The sequence below is a fragment of the Schistocerca serialis genome, chromosome 9, assembly GCF_023864345.2.
Source record: "Schistocerca serialis cubense isolate TAMUIC-IGC-003099 chromosome 9, iqSchSeri2.2, whole genome shotgun sequence".
Classification (NCBI taxonomy): Eukaryota; Metazoa; Arthropoda; class Insecta; order Orthoptera; family Acrididae; genus Schistocerca; species Schistocerca serialis.
This window is the reverse complement of record NC_064646.1, coordinates 64,970,864-64,993,369: the sequence shown is the minus strand read 5'-3', so window position 1 is coordinate 64,993,369 and position 22,506 is coordinate 64,970,864. Positions and strand designations below refer to the sequence as shown.

The window sequence follows — 22,506 nt, the reverse complement described above, 5'->3', positions numbered from 1 at the left end:
CACTTGGCAACAGTTGAATATGAAGGAGCAGAGTCCCCCAGTGTATTTTGGAAATCGGCATGAAAGCCCTTTGCTTTCATACCTTTCTTTACAAAGTACTGAATCACTGTTTGAATCTCGATTTTTTCCATCTTCGCAAATTATTACATGGGAACAACAACAGAGCCATGTCACTGCCACAGCTCTCTCCCAAGAGCACTGACGTGGCATGTGTTTACAGGCAACAGTCCAATGAATATCTCGTGAACAACTCGTTGCGCTAGTGCTGACCTCTAGTGGTGATTCTGAGAACCTTTCAAACCACCCTTGTATCATGGGGGCAGCACTTTCACCCTTACTTTCTGCAGTTGAGGGAAGCCCATAGTTGGTGGAGGTTCAGTCTTGGGGCATGATTATTGCTCCAGTCCCACATCAAGGTCCATCGCCTCTGAAGAAGATTTGAGAGGGGCTTCAGGCAGGATGACATCAACATCGTTACACTGTATACTTCTTTTCTCTGTCAGTAGGTAATTCTTCACCTTCGAGGAGGTGGCTTTGGAGACACAACCATGGAAGTGGACAAGACTTGATCTTTGGAGGGACAGGAAGTTCCACGGCCTTTCCTGAAGTTCTGGGGTGAGGGGCAGGCTTCAAAGTAACTGCAGCAGCACAAATAAATTGACAAATACTGGTACTAGTGCTGAAACTAGCAACCTCTGTTTGTGTAGTGGCGCAGGTTTTCTGGACTGGCTGTTAAAGAACAGAATCAGAGGAAGCAGCAAATGTGGGTGTCTGCATGGCCTTGTGTATCTCTTTGGCTTCATCATATGGGATGTGTTTTGTTGTTTTTATCTCCCGGATTTTTCATTCTTCAAGGAAGACACTGCAGTCCCTGCTATACACAGGCTGAGCCCCACAGAAGTTGACACACGTTAGAGGAGAGCAACAACCTACTCCGTTGTGGGCGGCTTTAGCGTATTTCCCATATGTGACTTCCTCATTACAACCAAGACTAATGCACCTGTGTGCTACAAGCAAGCACACCTCATGCACACACGACCAGAGAGCTGGTGGTTGTGCATGCGCATGCGTCTGTGTGTGTATCTCTTTACTGACAAAGGCTGTGACCAAAAGCTATATGTGACAGTCTTTTAATCGTGCCTGTCTGCAACTTGACATGTCTTCTTTATGCTAAGAAGCAATCTATCTTTGACGATATTGTTCTTATTCCTACCTGGAGTTTCCATTGTTTGATCATATTGTCATTCGGAGATAGATGCTAGAATGTGGAGTATCAAACGGAGACATCAGAACATTTCTGACATATTCTTCTGTTTAACTTGAACAGACGGGTAAGAGCAGAGGAGGCCACCAGAAACATTTGTACCACGTATGGGGATAATGCCACTGGACAGACCAAAGCAAGAAATTAGTTTTTTTGTTTTAAGGATGATCACTTTGACATTAGTGACCCTCCATGTTCAAGAAGACCTTCAGGGTGTGATGAAGATCATTTAAAGGCATTAATCCACAATGATCCATGTCAGTGTACTTGAGAACTGGGAACTGTGACGAATTACCAGCATTCCACCATCATGCAACACTTGTATGAAATGGGTAAGGCTCAAAATTTGGGTGTACGGGTACTGCATTCTCTAAGCCAAAATCACAAAAATCAGTGGGTAGCCACATGTGCAGCTCTGTCTGCTCATCATCAATTGGTTAGTGAAAAACACCAACCATTCCTATCATGTGATAGGAGTAATGGTGTCTTTGTGCTAACATAAGGAAAATAAAGGAATCATTTAGCCCAAACAAAGCAGCAGCTGCTTGTACAAAGACCTGCACACATCCACAAAAGTAATGTTATGCATCCAGAGGAACAGTCCCGGTGTGGTGTACTATGAATTGCTTCTCCGAGGTCAATCATCAGTGCTGACATTTGCTGTCAACAACTGAAACATCTTGCAGACTCAACCCAAGAACGATGACCAGGAAGACTGTGTGAAGTGATGCTACTCCACGATAACGCCTGCCTGCATTCTCCTACACTGACAAAAAAACACTATACAGGAGCTCAGTTGGGAACCCATTATGCACCCACCTTATTCACCTGATCCTGTGCCCATAGATTTTCACCTTTTCTGCTCTGTATCAAACACCTTCAAGGAACTTCCTTTCTGAATGAAAATGTGCTCTGAAAAAGGCTCGACGAATTCTTCACCTCAAACTGTGGAATTTCTAGTCACAGAATCAAAAAGTTACTCCAGTGTTGGCAGACTGTTGTAAATAGTGAAGGAGAATATATCATTGATGACTTAAATCTCTGTTATGCGTATCAAACTTATTGAAAAACATTACAAACTTATGCACCAATCCAATATTACTATTTTCTAGGAATTCCATTTCCTGGCTTGTCTTTTTGTCTCTCTACATGGAAATTTACAGACAATATTATGAAAAGGAAAGTTGCTACTCACCATATAGTGGGGATGCTGAGCCACAGATAGGCACAACACAAAGACTATCACAAATAAGCTTTTGGCCAGCAAGGCCTTCATCAAAAATTGATGACAGACACACACACACACACACACACACACACACACACACACACACACACACACACATACCACATGCAGATGCAAAACACACACACACACACACACACACACACACACACACACACACACCGATATATGATTTCAGCCTCTGGCAACTGAAGCCACACAGCGAGCAGCAGCACCAGTGCAAGATGGGAGTGCTGACTGGTGTGGGGAGGGTAACGGATGTAGGGTAGGGGTGGGGGACAGTGAAGTGCTGCTGGGCAGTGTGCAGGGACGAGGTGGAGAGGATAGGGCGGCTGTGTGCAGGGGGAGGTGGGGGTGGAGGGTAGTGGAAAAGGAGAGAAGTAAAAAGCCTGAGTGTGCAGGCGGAATGAGGACTGTGTGAGCTGGAATGGGAACAGAGAAGGGGATGAATTGGGGAGGACAATGACTAAAGAGGGTTGAGGCTAAGAGGGTTATGGGAATGTAGGATATATTGCAGGGGATGTTCCCACCTGTGCAATTCAGAACAGCTGGTGTTGTTGGGAAGGACCTAACATCTAAAAACTGATCCCAACCTTATAATCCTACCTGTGGGCAAAGGGTCCACCACTGCTTTTTTGAACCACAAAGATTACCTGGCAGTAGGAATCCCCCAACTGTCCGAAACATCCACCTGCAAACCTTGCCAGAATAACCCCATTCCAGGAATCCAGCAGGATCTTCAGACACTCCTCAAATCCTTAGGCCCATCCCAAAACCTCTCTCTGCAGTCCATCTCTCTACTTACCCATACCACTCCCCACACTCCTATCTTCTACATGCTTCCTAAAGTCCATAAGCCCAACCACCCAGGACGACCCATTGTGGCTGGTTACTGTGCCCCCACTGAGAGAATCTCTGCTCTTGTAGACCAACACCTTCAACCTATTACCCGGTACCTACCCTTCTATATACAAGATACCAACCATTTCCTCCACTGACTCTCCACAGTTCCTGTTCCTTTACCACACGGTGCCCTGCTCGTCACTACTGATGCCACCTCCCTTTACACTAACATCCGTAATGCCCATAGCCTTACCGCTATTGAACACTACCTTCCCCAACGTCCAACGGATTCCGAACCAACATCCTCCTTCCTAACCACCATGACCAATTATATCCTCGCCCACAATTACTTCTCCTTTGAAGGCATTACCTACAAACAAATCCACAATACGGCTATGGGTACCCGCATGGCACCATCCTATGCCTAACTATTTATGAGCCATCTAGATGAATTCTCCTTAAAACACCTAGAACACTAAATCCCTCAAACACTAAACCCCTCACTTGGTTCAGATTCATTGATGACATTTTTGCGATCTGGGTCGAGGGTGAGGACACCCTATCCACATTCCTCCAGAACCTCAACAACTTCTCACTCTTTTGCTTCACCTAGGCCTAGAGATGGGGGATCCGCTCCTGAACTGATTCATAGAGTTGAATCTTTCAAAGGAGTGAACAATCAGTGATTCAGAAAAAAAGAATGGTAGCTCCAAACGTTTCATACAGCAGAGAGAGAGAGAGAGAGAGAGAGAGAGAGAGAGAGAGAGTCGGAGCAGATCAGCGGGGCCTCTGCTGGCCAGAGCACACTGCACCCCACACAACACAGCCAGCGCTGGCCTCTGCCCTGCTTCTGCCTTGGCTGCCTGCATTGTGCAGTGCCCCATTGGATTTTGTGTTTCACATATGCCGTGCCGTCTCTGTGCTTCCTCTGCCGCGTGTAGTGTCTGGCGCACCTAAAACTTAGCATCGCACTCCGTCGGCGATCGTTTCAGTCGCACATCCTGCCCTCTGGGCAGTTGATGCGAGCAACAGCACAGAGAGCCTCGTAGCGGAGAACATAAGAACTACTTGCAACAACCTGCTCGCAGGAGAACGGACGATTTTTCTCAGAGCGGGTGACTGGTGGCCGTTAACCGCTCCCCCCACCCTCAGAACTCGCCTGCTCACGCTCACCCCACCGTTCTCGACTCTAGCCAGAGCGTTGAGCAAAGCAACTCCGGTGTCACTCAGGTCTCTGCGGTCTTAGCTCACACAGCAATACAGCTCGCGGCTCGACCAGCTTGACTCAGCGCCTCTGCATCGGAGTTCGTCTATACTGGATATTGTTCTTCGTACTAATACCGATATGTATATTACATAATTATGTTATGTATACATCATTTGTTGTTATTTTATTTTTATTTGTTTAAACTGATCAGGTGAGGTTCCTGACGACTCCTCTTACTATAGGATTTTTTATTATGGACACTCGAATTTACACTTTAATTACGAGCGAACCAATAAACTTATCGCAAAATGTGATACACCAATATTTTCCTTGTTTTATTTTGCGTAAGGCTATATGCAGCACTTTGGTCTTACAGTCAAATTTATTTATTTTTTCTAATTGTAGTACAGATTTTGCGATTTTGGGCGTCTTCGGAAGGAAACGTTCACTTTAAAAATATATGGCTTGGGATGTATTTGTACGAGGTTAATGAAATTTTAATACATTTTAGCCAAATACATTGTTAATGTAAATCTCAAGTTACAACATTTTCCGATCACACAAAAAACCACGATAGTGCAAAATAAATCGATAATCAAAAACTTTGTCATATCGTGGAAATTTCAATAAACAATACAAAATTCTTACTCATTATCTGTGTTACTTCAAAATAGGATCAAATAAGATCAAAATACAGGTATAGTACAGGAATAAACCAAGTTTAAAGGGCAATGTGCCTTCCATTTATTTTCTATTGTGAATGAGTGGTGAGTCATGAAAAAGACCTAGTTCATTTCAGGGAGTGAACAGTTCTGATCTGATCTCTGAAAAGAACAGTTTTGCCCATCTCTACCTAGTCCTACTCAATCCAACATGCCATCTTCCTAGATGTTGACCTACAACTCAAAGATGACTACAATACCTCTACTTCGACAGCTGCCACCCATTCCATACCAAGAAGTCCCTTCCTTACAGCCTAGCCACCTGTAGTCATCACATTTGCAGTGACACACAGTTCTTCTCAAAATATATGGAGGGTCTCACTGAAGCCTTCACAGACCACAATTATCCTTCCAACCTTGTACAAAAATAAAAATCTCCTGTGCCTTATCTTTCCAGTCTCCCACCATTTCCCGAAGTCTCATCGTCTGGCCACAAAGGAACATTCCCCCCATAACTCAGTACCACCCAGGAATGGAGCAACTGAATTACATTCTCTGCCAGGGTTTCAAATACCCTTTGTCGTGCCCTGAAATAAAAAAAATGTCCTACCCACTATCCTTCCCACCCTTCCCACAGCGGTATTCTGCCATCCACCAAACCTACACAATATACTCATCCATGCATACAAAACCCCTGCTCCCAACCCCTTACCTCATGGCTCATATTGCTGCAATAGACCTAGATGCAACACCTGTCACATACATCCTCCCATCACCACCTACTACAGTCCAGTCATAAACATCACCTATCCCATCAAAGACAAGGCTACCTGTGAAGCCAGCCATGTGATCTACAAGCTAAGCTGTAACCACTGCGTTGCATTCTATGTGGGGATGACAATCAACAAGCATGAATGGCCACCGACAAACTGTGGCCAAGAAGCTTGTGGACCACCCTGCTGCTGAGCACACTGCCCAACACGACATCCTTCATTTCAGTGACTGGTTCACAGCTTTTCTGAATTGTGCAAGTGGGAACTTTCGCTGCAGTATATTCTACGTTCCCTAACTCTCCTGGATTCACCCTTAGTCAGTCATTGTCCTCCCCCATCCACCCCGCCCCGTCCCTGCACACACAGTTCTCATTCCACCATTGCACGCTGTCTTCTTACTCCCCCCCCCCCCCCCCCCCCCCCAAAATCACACCTCTCACCTGCCCTTCGTCTAACCTTCAGATAGCACATAGCTGCCCTGCCTTCACTCCACCTCACCCCTACATGCTTCCCAGCAGCACTTCACTGTACCCCATCCCCATCCTATATCCCATATCCCTCCCCCTCCCCGCTTCAGCCTCCTCCTTACTCCCACCCAGTCACCCCTCTCATCATGCACTGATGCTGCTGCTTGCAGTGTGGCATCATTTGCCAGAGACTGCAGTCATGTGTGTGTAAGTGTGTGTGTGTTTGCTGGCCAAAAGCTTTGTCTTTTTTTGTGCCTATCTCGGACTCAGCATCTCCACTATATGGTAGGTAGCAACCTTCCTTTTCATAACACTGTTACAGTCCATCCTGGATTTTCCATTGTTTGAAATTTACACACACATTCACTGAAATTTAAAGGAGGGGAGCCACCTTAAATGTTTAACTATAAAAATCATTGTACTGATATTAATATAATAGAGGGAAACATTCCACATGGGAAAAATTTATCAAAAAACAAAGGTGATGTGACTTACCAAACGAAAGCGCTGGCAGGTCGAAAGACACACAAACAAACACAAACATACACACAAAATTCAAGCTTTCGCAGCAAACTGTTGCCTCATCAGGAAAGAGGGAAGGAGAGGGAAAGACGAAAGGATGTGGGTTTTAAGGAAGAGGGTAAGGAGTCATTCCAATCACGGGAGCGGAAAGACTTACCTTAGGGGGAAAAAAGGACGGGTATACACTCGCACACACACACATATCCATCCACACATATACAGACACAAGCAGACATATTTAAAGACAAAGAGTTTGGGCAGAGATGTCAGTCGAGGCGGAAGTGCAGAGGCAAAGATGTTGTTGAATGACAGGTGAGGTATGAGTGGCGGCAACTTGAAATTAGCGGAAAGTGAGGCCTGGTGGGTAACGGGAAGAGAGGATATATTGAAGAGCAAGTTCCCATCTCCGGAGTTCGGATAGGTTGGTGTTGGTGGGAAGTATCCAGATAACCCGGATGGTGTAACACTGTGCCAAGATGTGCTGGCCGTGCACCAAGGCATGTTTAGCCACAGGGTGATCCTCATTACCAACAAACACTGCCTGCCTGTGTCCATTCATGCGAATGGACAGTTTGTTGCTGGTCATTCCCACATAGAATGCATCACAGTGTAGGCAGGTCAGTTGTAAATCACGTGGGTGCTTTCACACGTGGCTCTGCCTTTGATCGTGTACACCTTCCGGGTTACAGGACTGGAGTAGGTGGTGGTGGGAGGGTGCATGGGACAGGTTTTACACCGGGGGCGGTTACAAGGATAAGAGCCAGAGGGTAGGGAAGGTGGTTTGGGGATTTCATAGGGATGAACTAACAGGTTACGAAGGTTAGGTGGACGGCGGAAAGACACTCTTGGTGGAGTGGGGAGGATTTCATGAAGGATGGATCTCATTTCAGGGCAGGATTTGAGGAAGTCATATCCCTGCTGGAGAGCCACATTCAGAGTCTGGTCCAGTCCCGGAAAGTATCCTGTCACAAGTGGGGCACTTTTGTGGTTCTTCTGTGGGAGGGTCTGGGTTTGAGGGGATGAGGAAGTGGCTCTGGTTATTTGCTTCTGTACCAGGTCGGGAGGGTACTTACGGGATGCGAAAGCTGTTGTCAGGTTGTTGGTGTAATGTTTCAGGGATTCCGGACTGGAGCAGATTCGTTTGCCACGAAGACCTAGGCTGTAGGGAAGGGACCGTTTGATGTGGAATGGGTGGCAGCTGTCATAATGCAGGTACTGTTGCTTGTTGGTGGGTTTGATGTGGACGGATGTGTGAAGCTGGCCATTGGACAGATGGAGGTCAACGTCAAGGAAAGTGGCGTGGGATTTGGAGTAGGACCAGGTGAATCTGATGCAACCAAAGGAGTTGAGGTTGGAGAGGAAATTCTGGAGTTCTTCTTCACTGTGAGTCCAGATCATGAAGACGTCATCAATAAATCTGTACCAAACTTTGGGTTGGCAGGCCTGGGTAACCAAGAAGGCTTCCTCTAGGCGACCCATGAATAGGTTGGCTTACGAGGGGGCCATCCTGGTACCTATGGCTGTTGCCTTTAATTGTTGGTATGTCTGGCCTTCAAAAGTGAAGAAGTTGTGGGTCAGGATGAAGCTGGCTAAGGTAATGAGGAAAGAGGTTTTAGGTAGGGTGCCAGGTGATCGGCGTGTAAGGAAATGCTCCATCGCAGCGTGGCCCTGGACGTGCGGAATATTTGTGTATAAGGAAGTGGCATCGATGGTTACCTGGATGTGCCGAATGTATCTCTGCCTACGTAGATCAACACCTTCAACCCATTACATGCAGTCTCCTATCCTTCATCAAAGACACCAACCACTTTCTCGAACGCCTGGAATCCTTACCCAATCTGTTACCCCCGGAAACCATCCTTGTAACCATCGATGCCACTTCCTTATACACAAATATTCCGCACGTCCAGGGCCTCGCTGCGATGGAGCATTTCCTTTCACGCCGATCACCTGCCACCCTTCCTAAAACCTCTCTCCTCATTACCTTAGCCAGCTTCATCCTGACCCACAACTTCTTCACTTTTGAAGGCCAGACATACCAACAATTAAAGGCAACAGCCATAGGTACCAGGATGGCCCCCTCGTAAGCCAACCTATTCATGGGTCGCCTAGAGGAAGCCTTCTTGGTTACCCAGGCCTGCCAACCCAAAGTTTGGTACAGATTTATTGATGACGTCTTCATGATCTGGACTCACAGTGAAGAAGAACTCCAGAATTTCCTCTCCAACCTCAACTCCTTTGGTTGCATCAGATTCACCTGGTCCTACTCCAAATCCCACGCCACTTTCCTTGACGTTGACCTCCATCTGTCCAATGGCCAGCTTCACACATCCGTCCACATCAAACCCACCAACAAGCAACAGTACCTGCATTATGACAGCTGCCACCCATTCCACATCAAACGGTCCCTTCCCTACAGCTTAGGTCTTCGTGGCAAACGAATCTGCTCCAGTCCGGAATCCCTGAAACATTACACCAACAACCTGACAACAGCTTTCGCATCCCGTAAGTACCCTCCCGACCTGGTACAGAAGCAAATAACCAGAGCCACTTCCTCATCCCCTCAAACCCAGACCCTCCCACAGAAGAACCACAAAAGTGCCCCACTTGTGACAGGATACTTTCCGGGACTGGACCAGACTCTGAATGTGGCTCTCCAGCAGGGATATGACTTCCTCAAATCCTGCCCTGAAATGAGATCCATCCTTCATGAAATCCTCCCCACTCCACCAAGAGTGTCTTTCCGCCGTCCACCTAACCTTCGTAACCTGTTAGTTCATCCCTATGAAATCCCCAAACCACCTTCCCTACCCTCTGGCTCCTATCCTTGTAACTGCCCCCGGTGTAAAACCTGTCCCATGCACCCTCCCACCACCACCTACTCCAGTCCTGTAACCCGGAAGGTGTACACGATCAAAGGCAGAGCCACGTGTGAAAGCACCCACGTGATTTACCAACTGACCTGCCTACACTGTGATGCATTCTATGTGGGAATGACCAGCAACAAACTGTCCATTCGCATGAATGGACTCAGGCAGACAGTGTTTGTTGGTAATGAGGATCACCCTGTGGCTAAAAATGCCTTGGTGCTCGGCCAGCACATCTTGGCACAGTGTTACACCATCCGGGTTATCTGGATACTTCCCACCAACACCAACCTATCCGAACTCCGGAGATGTGAACTTGCTCTTCAATATATCCTCTCTTCCCGTTACCCACCAGGCCTCAATCTCCGCTAATTTCAAGTTGCCGCCACTCATACCTCACCTGTCATTCAACAACATCTTTGCCTCTGCACTTCCGCCTCGACTGACATCTCTGCCCAAACTCTTTGTTTTTAAATAAGTCTGCTTGTGTCTGTATATGTGTGGATGGATATGTGAGTGTGTGCGAGTGTATACCCGTCCTTTTTTCCCCCTAAGGTAAGTCTTTCCGCTCCCGGGATTGGAATGACTCCTTACCCTCTCCCTTAAAACCCACATCCTTTTGTCTTTCCCTCTCCTTCCCTCTTTCCTGATGAGGCAACAGTTTGTTGCGAAAGCTTGAATTTTGTGTGTATGTTTGTGTTTGTTTGTGTGTCTATCGACCTGCCAGCGCTTTCGTTTGGTAAGTCACATCATCTTTGTTTTTTGATAAATCGTTGTACTGAGGTACACATTTTCTTATCTTAACTTTGTTTTTCATCGGAGTCATGCTTTCAACTATAGCCAAGAATTTAAACATGTTTGCAAAAAGTCCACTGTAAGCACATGAAAATATCAGAATAAAAAAATTATCTTGTATGGAATCTTAACACTAAGAAGTTTTAACTAGATGCCTGTAATACAGTGAGTTCATGTACATAAATTAACATACCTTCCGCTGACTGCCAAAATGAACCATGTTCGGTTTTTTTATATTCTCCAGTTTGCTTGCATCACCACCACCACCCGTTTGAGCTAAAATGAAGAAACTTTTCTCACAAAAGTAATCAGTTTTAAAAGTTTACATCTTTTTTATTTAATAACAAAGCTCATTTCCGATCGTTTTAACTACATTTTTACTTCAATAATGCACATTTCAAAGCACAGAATCATCACAAGAGCTACAGCAGTAACTAAAGTATCTTCAGTATCCTGTCACCAGGCTAGAAACAAGTCTCAGAGGGATTCATAAGTGGAATATGTGAAGTTGTGGTGGAAAACACACACACACACACACACACACACACACACACACACACACACACACACACACACTTCCATTGTATATAATACATTGCAGTGAAGTAACTTCCACATCTCATTTACACTGTTTACCGACACACAATTTTCAAATACAATACTACAGATTTCTGTGACAGATTGCATGAATATTCCACTACTACAAACACAATTATCCACAGAAATTTTTTCCAGTGGGCGTAAGACTCTAAAACAATATTACCAGGGTGAAGTAAAAATCTAAAATTGCCATTTCTTATACAAATGAGTTTGTCAGTTTCAAGACATGTCATATCATAAGAATTAATTTTCATAGGAGACACTAAAAAGTTCCTATATCCTAGAGAATTGATGGTTATCCAAACCATATATGACTAAAACTTATGTATTCTAGATTCTGGTGTGTGTGTGTGTGTGTGTGTGTGTGTGTGTGTGTGTGTTGGGGGGGGGGGGGGGGGTTATGAGTACAAAGACAACAACTAACTCCTGCATAACACAATAAAATTTGATCATTATACAATTTTTTACTTAAATATTCTACAAAAAAGTAATCATATCATACATTCTTATCCAGGGTTGAAATTAAACATGAAAGTTACTATTACTGATTGCAAACAGGAATAAATACTAGTATACTGTTCAGCAATACAACATGCAAAATACATTTATACAGTATGCAATAACTGTTCATTAAGATGACACATTAAGAGTTTGTTAGTAATGAACCCTCAACTGTAACCAGGTGTGTATGTATATTTTAGGACTCCACTGAATACATTTTCATTCAAGATGGACTGAGGATACGATATGAGATGCTTCTGTATTTTTAAAGTTTCTGTGAAGGCTTCTGGTTGGGCATGCACATTTTCAAGTATGTTCAAAAGTTGTTTTATGGCCTGTTTTCAGTAGATGGTCAGCAACTGCTGACTTATTTCGTTTGATATGTAACACAGCAAAGTGTTCCTTGAATCTTGTGGAAAAATTCCTGTCAGTTTGTCCAACATGGAAGTAGTCACAGTTCTGGCAAAAGATTTTCTGGATGCCAAACCGCTAGCACTTACCACGCAGATTTGGTTTGTTGGTTAATTGTAAAACTAGTTTGCTCTTTGTACATAAATTTATATTTAAATTGTTAATATATATGTGGGCATTTGTACTCAGTTGCTCCTTCAATTATGATGCTTCATACAGATAAAAAATTCCATCTTTTGCAAGTGAATGTTTTATTTGTGTCTACCAAATGTGTTTCACCAATACATATTAGGCATTATCAATGGTCTATAATATAAAGAAAATCACTTAATGGTATGAGGGCTATCGAGAGAGTAACAGACATTTTGAAATAAAAAATTAACAACATGGAAAAATATACATTTTAAAGGTACACTCTTAAGCTATTTTTCTACATAATCACCATTGAAACTGAGGCTCTTACCATATTGCGCCACAAGTTTATCAGTACCGTGCCTGTAGAAATCTGCCACCTGCAATTGCAACCACTTGTTTATACAGTACCAGCATGCAGTTCAGCATCAGTATCAGAGCATTGTGTAGCGAGCCATGTCTTCATTGCTGGAAAGAGGAGGTAGTCGCTCGGTGCCAAATCTGGGCTGTATGGTGGATGATTCAACACCTCCCACCCAAAACCCCGTAGGAGCTCTCAGGTACATGTGTTGTTGTGAAATAACAAAACTTTTGCGCTAAGTTTTCCCTGGTACTCGTTTTGTACCATCCACCTGCACTTTGTCAGTGTTTGACAATATTGCTCTGAGTAAATCATTGTGCCACGTTCAAGGAAATGAAAGTTCCAAAACACAGCAGCCATGATCTTTCTTGCTGACAATGTTTGCAAACACTTACTTTGTTTCTTGGAATCTGTGCCCCCCCCCCAGTCAATCAACTGCCTTTCTGCATCAAAATTGACATAATTCACCCAAGTCTTGTCCTCAGTTATGACACGACAGATAACTTTCTTATCATTTTTCCTGTAATCTTCGAGGAAGGTCAGTGCTGCAGCCACATTAGCCCAGAATTTCTGGTAACCAAGCTTCCCTGCCACAATTTCATGTACCAAACCCCATGAATTTCTTAAAATCAATGCACCACTGTCTCACTTGGCTTTCATTCATGACTCCTTTCTGTACAAATAACAAAGGATGCAATAAATTTCAGTTGGTTTGCAATTTTTTGCCAACATAAACATAGTCACAGAACACACCTCAAAAGAGGCGAGATTTTCTATTGCAGTGCACATTTTAACACATCACAGAAAGCAAAGTTGCACAGACACAGGCCACATGCTACCACCATTGGATGGCAGCTGTAGACCCACCCACCACCACAATAGGCCTAAACATCTGTTGCTTTCTGGATAGCCCTCTTAGATATTTTGTTAGGACATCTGTAGTGATTATTGGCAGCTTATTTAAATCGTCTAAATATTTACAAATGTATATAGTTGTGCTTTTTACAGTTACATTCATTTTCATACCCTTTTCATTCTTCCCTATGTTCTTCAGCAGATACTAAATGCCCAAAGTACAGGTTTCCAATTGATCTTTTTATGGTAACTTATAAATTAATGAGAACACTGTCACTGTTCTCCTGCTACTGCTTCTTTATTTATGGCCTTCTATTTGAAATATTCTTCCCGTAGAGTGTGCATTCCTTTTCTTTTATTGTTATGGCATAAGATTGCCATGAATGTTTTTATCGCAGTCTGGTGGTGATTCTCTTTTACCAGATGTTCTACATACATGCACTGGGTGCATTCAACTCTTCAACACCGTACATGAACTGTTGTATTTATGATTCTTTTTTCTTCCCCCTTGTCTGAAGGCCACTGTCATAACATATTTTCTGAATGAAATCATTGCCAGTATTTGAATGTATATTTTTATTATTTATTTATGTCACGACTGTGATTTTGGCTGTGGTGCCATTTTCAAGTGAAGTGGTGAAACTCCATGACTCATTTGACTGCTTTTGTTGTTGATGTTGTGAGTATTTGTGTATGAACTTTGCAATGTGTGACGTGATTCATAAACATACATGTGTGCAGACCAAGGCAACAGCAGAAGCAGCAAAACCAGCAATGGAGTTTCTACCTTTGCACTTGAAAATGGCTCTACAGCTGAAGTTGCGACAGTAAAAAAAAAATAAATAATAAAAACTTAAGTCAAATGGTGACAATGATTTCATTTAAAAAAAGCTGTATATGTCTTTTGCTTCTGTCGGTTTTTAATTTCTTTTATGCTGTTCCATTTGTCTTGAGGGGCATATTAATTTTGTATTTTTTGAAGATGTTACTAATCTTGCGTGTGAGTTAGTCTGGATGTGTGTGTGTTTTCCTGAAGAAGGCTCTGTACAAAAGCTACTTGTATAACAGTCATTTCATTGTGCCTGTCTGCAATATACCAACTTTACGGTGAGTAGCAACCTACACTTTTCCTTATATTGCTGATGACCAAGTTTAGTTATTCTTCATAGTTTGTTTTGCTTAGAGGAGGTTTGTTTAGTCTGTATACCATATGTCTGATGGGTGCTTCTTTTTTTGATTGGGTTGACTTTTGTGTCTTATCATGTCTGTAAAGCTGAGTCTGTTGTTAGATTCTAAGTTCAAGAAAGTGTATCATTTCTTCTGTTTCCATTTCTACCATGAATTGAATGTTGTGGTGCATTATTTATCTGTTTGTGTAAACTGTTTATATGATCTTGTGGTAAATGGGTGAGACATATGATATCACCTACATGTCTGTGGCAGTGTAATACGTTGTATTTTTTGTTTCTGTTATTTATGCAAATATTCTGTTTTCATTGTTATTCATTAGGATATTTGCTCATATGTACGAGATTGAGCTTCCCATATGAAAGCTTTCTTTTATAGTTAGAATGAGTTGTTAAGCTGCAAGTGGTTTTGCTTGGTGAGTACTTTTATGATTTGTATCAGCTCTTCTCTGGCCTTGTTTGGGATTTCTTGGTTAGTCAGTTGCTCTTTTGCAATGTTAATTGTGTCACCACATGGGATTGCAGTCTACATGTATTTCAGATCAAAGGAGATCAGTTTTGCAGTTGGTGGGATGTGTGTAGGTATTTTTTTTTTTTTTATTAATTCTAAGAGTGTGCATATTTCTGTTGTTCTGTAGTTTGAAATGTTCAGTAAAGTATTATTTGTGTGTGAAATTTGCAATGTGGTATGTCGGAGCACTCTCGAAGTTGATAACTGATCTCATGGGAATATTGTCTTTATGCATTTTGAGCTGAACTCTGAGCATCGGTGCTGCTGCATCTTTTTGTATTAAGTTTTGTTTCTGTGTTTTCAGTTTGTGACTTCTTAATGTGTTTTTCATTTTCATTTGAAATCTATCAGTTGGATCAGATGTTAGTTCTTCAGCATTATTTTCCTGTAATAGTTCTTTTGCCTAAGTTCTGCATTCCTGTTTATCCATGAGCACTACAGTGTAACTGTTATTTGATTTGGTCTTCCCCCTTTCCTGCAGTTTTTTCTTTATTAACTTGTCAGTGCAGCTGTGTTATCTTCCTTTTTGTTTATATGTGTGTTTAAGACCTTTTCCTTGTTGTGCTACAATATGTTCTGTTTCTATTTGACATCCCCAATGTCTGCAGCTGTTAACTCATCCCGGTTAATGTTACATTTAAGACCTTCGCTAATTATGTTTACCCGTCATTGCTTTAGGGTATTTGCTATTTTGTATTCCAGTCTCGAACCTTCTATGTGGGATAAACTGGGGAATATTGTCCGCCTCCTTAGCTATGTGCTCAGCATACCTGATTGCCATGCAGTGGGCCCAAGTTTGATTCCCAGCTGGGTTGGAGATTTTCTCTGCTAGGGGACTGGGTGTCGCGTTGCCCTAATCATCATATCATCATCATCATCATCATCATCAACAACAACACATAAGTCATCCAATGTGGCATCAACTTAAGACTTGCAATTCAGTGGCCAAACTTCCCCAGGTGGGGACTCTTGGCCTCAGTACCATACGATCATTTCATTTTTGGGGAGAATTTTTGTGAATGGTTTCATTCAGAAAATATATTATGACTGTGGCCTTCAGCCAAGGGGGAAGAAAAAAGAATAATAAATACAACAGTTCACATATATATCACCATCACACTGGGATAAAAATATTCATGGCAGTCTTATGCTGTAACAATAAAAGAAAAGGAATGTGCACTCTACAGGAAGAATAATTCAAACAGAAGGCCATAAATAAAGAAGCAGTAGGACGAGAACAGTGATAGCGTTCTCACTAATTTATAAGTTACCATAAAAGGATCAATTGGAAACCTGTACTTTGGGCATTTAGTACCTGCTGAAGAACACAGGGAAGCATGAAAAGGGCATGAAAATGAATGTAACTGTAAAAAGCGCAACTATATACATCTGTAAATATTTAGACAATTTAAGTAAGCTGCCAATAATCACTACAGATGTCCTAACAAAATATCTAAGAGGGCTATCCAGAAAGCAACAGATGTTTAGGTCTATCGTGGTGGTGGGTGGGTCTACAGCTGCCATCCAGTGGTGGTAGCATGTGGCCTGTGTCTGTGCAACTTTGCTTTCTGTGATGTGTTAAAATGTGCACTGCAATAGAAAATCTCGCCACTTTTGAGGTGCACTCTGTGATTAAGTTTACATTGGCAAAACTACATGAACAGGTCAAGCAGGTGTGGTACAATGTATCCCCGGACAGTATTCGCCATTTGTACACTCCACTGGATGCCAAAGTCAGCACCTGCATTGCCGCCCATGGAGGCTACATCATTACTAATATAGGTGTGTCAGCATGGGTCAATATCTGGTGCCTCAGAACTGTTCGTGCTACTGATCTGTAAATCTAATCATTTCATGTACTCCCTATGCATTGTTGCAACAATGACTCTTGAGTCAATTGGAAATGTCTAAAACAGTGTACTATTTTTTCAGCAGTTTATCATCACTGCAAGAATGGCCTTTCCAGAATCATATTAATTTGTCTAATAGGAGAGTCTCTTTTATGGTTCTTAAATGGTTATTTTTTTCCAGATATTTTACAAGTTGACCTTAGCAGGCTAATTTCTCGACAATTTTCACAATTGTTTCTTTGATCTTTTTAAAAAATTGATATCACTTCTGTTATTTTCCAAAAGTTTGGGATTTTATACTAGTACCAACATTAATTAAATAAATGTAATAATCTAAAATCACAAAAGGAACTGACATATTTTAAATGTCCCATACTGTCCACATGTTTTCTTGTTTTTCATACTTTTTAAAACTACTTGCACTTGTTCCATTGGGATCAAATCCACTGTACTTTTATGTGATGTGATCTCCCCTTTCTCCTTCCTCCTCAATCTTCCATTAAGACACAACATATCTTAATTACTATACAATGATATACAGTGGAGTACCGCAAAACAGACAAGTGAGATTTGGGTGTCAGTCCTAATAAATAACAAATGGAAAATAAAAATTATAGAATATTTCTTGATCATGAAAGAACTACCATATATAAATTTCAAACAGACAGAGAAAAATAACCAATTTTTGAAAATATATAATGTAACTGGATAGATAAAAAAACACCTACTCACCAAGTGGTGGCAGGGGAACATACCCTTAAAAGTATTAAAGTTGGCAAGCTTTCGGAGCCAGAGGTAAGAGGTATGGGTCAATATCTGATGCCAGAGGTAAGTCTCCCCTGACCTGGGATTCTGAGAGATTTTTCCAAACTCTACCCCTTTTCCTAGACCTCAGCAGACCTTTCCCTTCACCCCTCTTCCTTCCCCTTCAACACTTTTGCCAGAAGAAGAAGCCACTGGCTCCGAATGCTTGTAAACTTTAATACCTTTATGTGTGTGATCTCCTGCCATCTCTTGGTGAGTTGTTATAAAACAGACAGAGGATATTTAGTGATTATAGGCACAAGAAAGTGCTTCAATTTCTATGCTGTGGCGATTTAAATGCTAGAGTCGGCAAAATACCTATCTTAGGAGCTGTGGGTACATTCAGAGAACAACATGTCAATGAAAATGGTGAAGAGCTTAGACAGTCTGCAATCTTCAACTAGCTTAAGATCACAAACAAATTTTTAAGAAAAAAGATATATGTCAACACATGGAGTGCTATGGGTTCTAGATCCCTAATAGACTATGTTACCACAAACAACAGGACATGTTATCAGGTTCAAGATGAACACATACACCGAGGAAGCAATATCTGTTCTGATTTTTATTTAGTCATCACAACAGTAACAATGACAGCTAAGTGGAAGAAACTAAGGCCAAGAAGACAAACAAAGCGTGAGGATGTCATTCACGTGTACCTCTTAGAACAAGGAAGTATTACGAAATTCCGCTACAGAAATATCTGCTAGACACTCCAACTGTTCAGCATACAGGGAAAGAATGACAAAACATTAAAGGATGCATACAAAGAGCAGCATATGAGGCATTGCAGAAAAAGAAGAAGTTAAGGAAACTCCTGCAGAGTAAAACACCAAAAACTGAAGAGCAGTACAACCATAAAAGGAAATATGCCAAACAAGTAAATAGGGTAGCACATCAAGAGTCATGGATCATTTTACACATATCCGTAACATACTGAAGTCACTTAGAGAATGCGAACATATAAAAATGAAGTAAATAAAGTAGACAAAAGTGAATATAGACATCTAAAAAATTAGATTGACAGAATGTGTGAAATGGTTACATAGGAAAGGCTAAAAGAGAAATGCAAAGCTGAAGGAGCAAGCATGACCATGGGAAACGCAGATGCTACCCATAGGAAAATCAAAGAAGGATTTGGAGAAAAGAGATGCAACTGAATGAATAACGAGCTCGGATGGTGAGCCAGTACTATGTAGAGAAAGGATTGCCAAGGCGGAAAGAATATAGAGAAGGGTTGCACAAAGGAAAGAAATCTGAAGCCAATATTATGGAAAAGGTAGTGGAGACACATTAAGATGAGACGTGAGATACGATACTTCAAGAAGAATTTGACATAGCACTGACAGCCCAAAGCTTACAAAAAGCTTCTGGAGTAGATGACATTTCCTCAGAATTAATGAGACCCTAGGGAGAGTATACCATGACAAAACTAGATATATGAGACAGATGAAATACTCTCAGACTACAATAATAATTTAACAATCCAGTTTCAAAAAAAGGCAGTAGATGACAGGTTTGAATTTTATTAAAATGCAAGTCAAGCCATGTTTGCTGTTCGGTTGGTGCACAAGTTCATAGCATTTTTCCATAAATTTAATAAATGCTACAGACACATATAACAGGGACCTCAGTCATCAATAATATATTCTCCTTCACAATTTATAAAAGTCTGCCAACACTTGGTTAACTTCTTGATTCCATGACTGTAGAAATCATGTAGTTTTAATGCGAAGAAGTCATTGAGCCGTATTCAGAGTGAATTTTCATCTGAAAAGGATGTTCCTTGAAGGTTGTCTGACAGAGAGCAGAAAATGTGAAAATCTGAGGGCACAAAATCAGGCGAATAAAGTGGGTGTGGAATGAATTCTCAACCCAACTCTTGTATACTGTTCTTTTTGTCAGTCTAGCAGAATGCAGGCAGCCATTATTGTGGAGTAGCATCACTTCATGCAATCTTCCTGGGCATTGTTCTTGGACTGAGTCTGCAAGACATCTCAGGTGTTGACAATAAATGTCAACAGTGATGGTTACACCTTGGGGAAGCAATTCATAGTACACCACAATGTTGCTGTTCCATCAGATGCATAACATTATCTTTTGTGGATTGCAAGTCTTTTTACAGAGAGTTACTGCTTTGTTGGGTCTCAACTATTCCTTCCTTTTCCTTATGTGCACATAATGACATCATTTCTCGTCTCCAGTAATGATACACGATAGAAATGGTCGGTGTTGTTCATGAGCCAACTGATGATAAGCAAGCAGAGATGCACATATGACCACCTGGTGATCTTTGTGATTTTGGAGAAGAGCATGCAGCACCAGACACCCAATGGTGAAAAGATTATAATTCATCACATCTGGAAATTCTTGTGTACACTGAAGTGGGCCATTGTGGATTAATGTGTTTTAAATGATTTTCATCAAACCTTGAAGGTCTTCCTGAATGTGGAGAGTCATTAATATCAAAAGGATCTTCCTTAAAATGAGAAAACCATTTTTTCACCATGCTCTGTCCAATGACATTATCCACATACATGGTACACATGTATCTGGCCACCTCCACAGCTGTCACCCCTCTACTGATTCAAACAGAAGAATATGTCAGAAATGTTCTGATTTCTCCCCTTAGTACTCCATTTTCTAGTGTCCACAGCTCCACTCACTATCTCCAAATGACAAAATTACAATACGTAAACTCAAACAGCAACAATGAACTACAAATAAAAAAATGACAATTGATAAATAAACCAATAGGAACTGTAATACCAACTTTTGGGGAAAAAACCACACACTACAAACTTATGCACCAATATTTGCAGAAGAATGGAAAGTGGGGTCTAAGCCAACCTTGGGGAAGATCAGTTTTGGTTCTGGATTAATATCACAGAGCTAAAAATTCTAAATTAAACTCCACAATCAGGCCCAGAGGACACCACAATGCTGACTTGCTGTTGTCTGCTACACAGTGACATTTGGACACAATATGTAGGGGCAGATTACTCTCCTGGCCACTGTCTGCTTTCCAGGGCTTAAAGTCTCCTCAAATGGCATAGCGAGACTGAGTGGACACCGTTCTGGTACTCCCACAAAACAGTAAATAAATTCCTGTCAGATGTACTGGCCACTCAGTCAGTTGGACTAATTTGGGATACGAAAGACAATACTGAACACACAACTTGTCTTAGAAGATAGTTTGAAGAAAGGCAAATCTATGTTTATAGTATCTGTAGAGAGAGAAAGCTTTTGACATTGTTGACTGGAATATGCTCTTTGAAATTCTAAGGTAGCATTGATAGAGAACAGAGAGCAGAAGTTTATCTACACCTTGTACAGCAACCAGACTACACAGGACACAAAAGTGAACCAACTGATGAGAAGGGAGTGAGACTAGGTTGTAGCCTATCACCCTCGTTATTCGATCTGTACATTGAGCAAGCAGTAGAGGATCCCTAATGTTAATCAATATGTAGATTGAGCATTGAATCTTATAACTGCAGTCTGGTTTGTGTACAAGTTGGTATAACCTTTCATATCCTGTATTTTATCCCTTTTAGCTTCAGAGTTTCAAAGATTGTGTTCTAGTCCATACTGTCAAAAGCATTCTCTATACATACAACTGACATAAACATAGGTTTGTCTTCCTTCAATCTATTTTCTAAGATAAGTCATGGGGTCAGCAATGCCACAGAATATTTCTACATTTATTTGGAACTCAAACAGACATTTCCCATGACTGGCTTCTACCAGTCTTTTGTAAATACTTCATTTCAGTATTTTGTGGCCACAATTTATATTAAACAGATAGCTGTGTAATATTCACACCTATCAGCATCTGCCTTCTTAGGAACTAGAATGATTACATTTTTCTTCATGTCTGAGAGTATTTCATCTCGATCATACTGTATTTCCTGCACACCAGGTGGGGATTTACTTTAGACAGGTGCTGCATGTTCCAGAAACAGGCTTCAGTTTCAGTCAATCAACTTTTTAAAGAAATCATTACACCAGTGTAAATCACTAACTCTTCTGGTTATGATGGTATTTCAACCAAAAACTAAAATCTTGTGTTGATCCTGTAGCTTCCATCTCAATTCATAGCTTCTCTTTCAAGTTCTCTTTGTAATCATTTGATGCGTCAAGGTATATTTTATATAATAGAGGGAAACATTCCACGTGGGAAAAATATATCTAAAAACAAAGATGATGTGACTTACCAAATGAAAGTGCTGGCAGGTCGATAGACACACAAACAAACACAAACATACACACAAAATTCAAGCTTTCGCAACCAACGGTTGCTTCATCAGGAAAGAGGGAAGGAGAGGGAAAGACGAAAGGATGTGGGTTTTAAGGGAGAGGGTAAGGAATCATTCCAATCCCGGGAGTGGAAAGACTTACCTTAGGGGGAAAAAAGGACAGGTATACACTCGCATACACACACATATCCATCCGCACATACACAAACACCGTAGGAGGATGCTCTGAACAGCCGGTGTGGATGTGGGAGAGGAAAGATTGAGGACTTTTATTAAGGATATGAGTTGACGGCTGTGTTCGTTGGCTGAGTTGATGTGTAGGTGAAGGATTAGGTGGGTGAGGGCAATTGATTGTTCAGTTTGGAACTGGTATAGGGACTGATGGAAAG

At 41.7% G+C, this 22,506-nt stretch overlaps 1 protein-coding gene across 1 annotated transcript in view; it reads right to left on the bottom strand.

Annotated features, from left to right (window-relative positions):
* Window positions 1–22,506, bottom strand: part of LOC126419139 (X-linked retinitis pigmentosa GTPase regulator-like) — a 358,411-nt gene that overhangs the window by 36,211 nt on the left and 299,694 nt on the right. Inside the window, exon 14 of the mRNA XM_050086247.1 lies at window positions 10,840–10,922. Coding sequence (XP_049942204.1) covers window positions 10,840–10,922 — 83 coding nt within the window. The remainder of the gene's footprint in view (window positions 1–10,839; window positions 10,923–22,506) is intronic.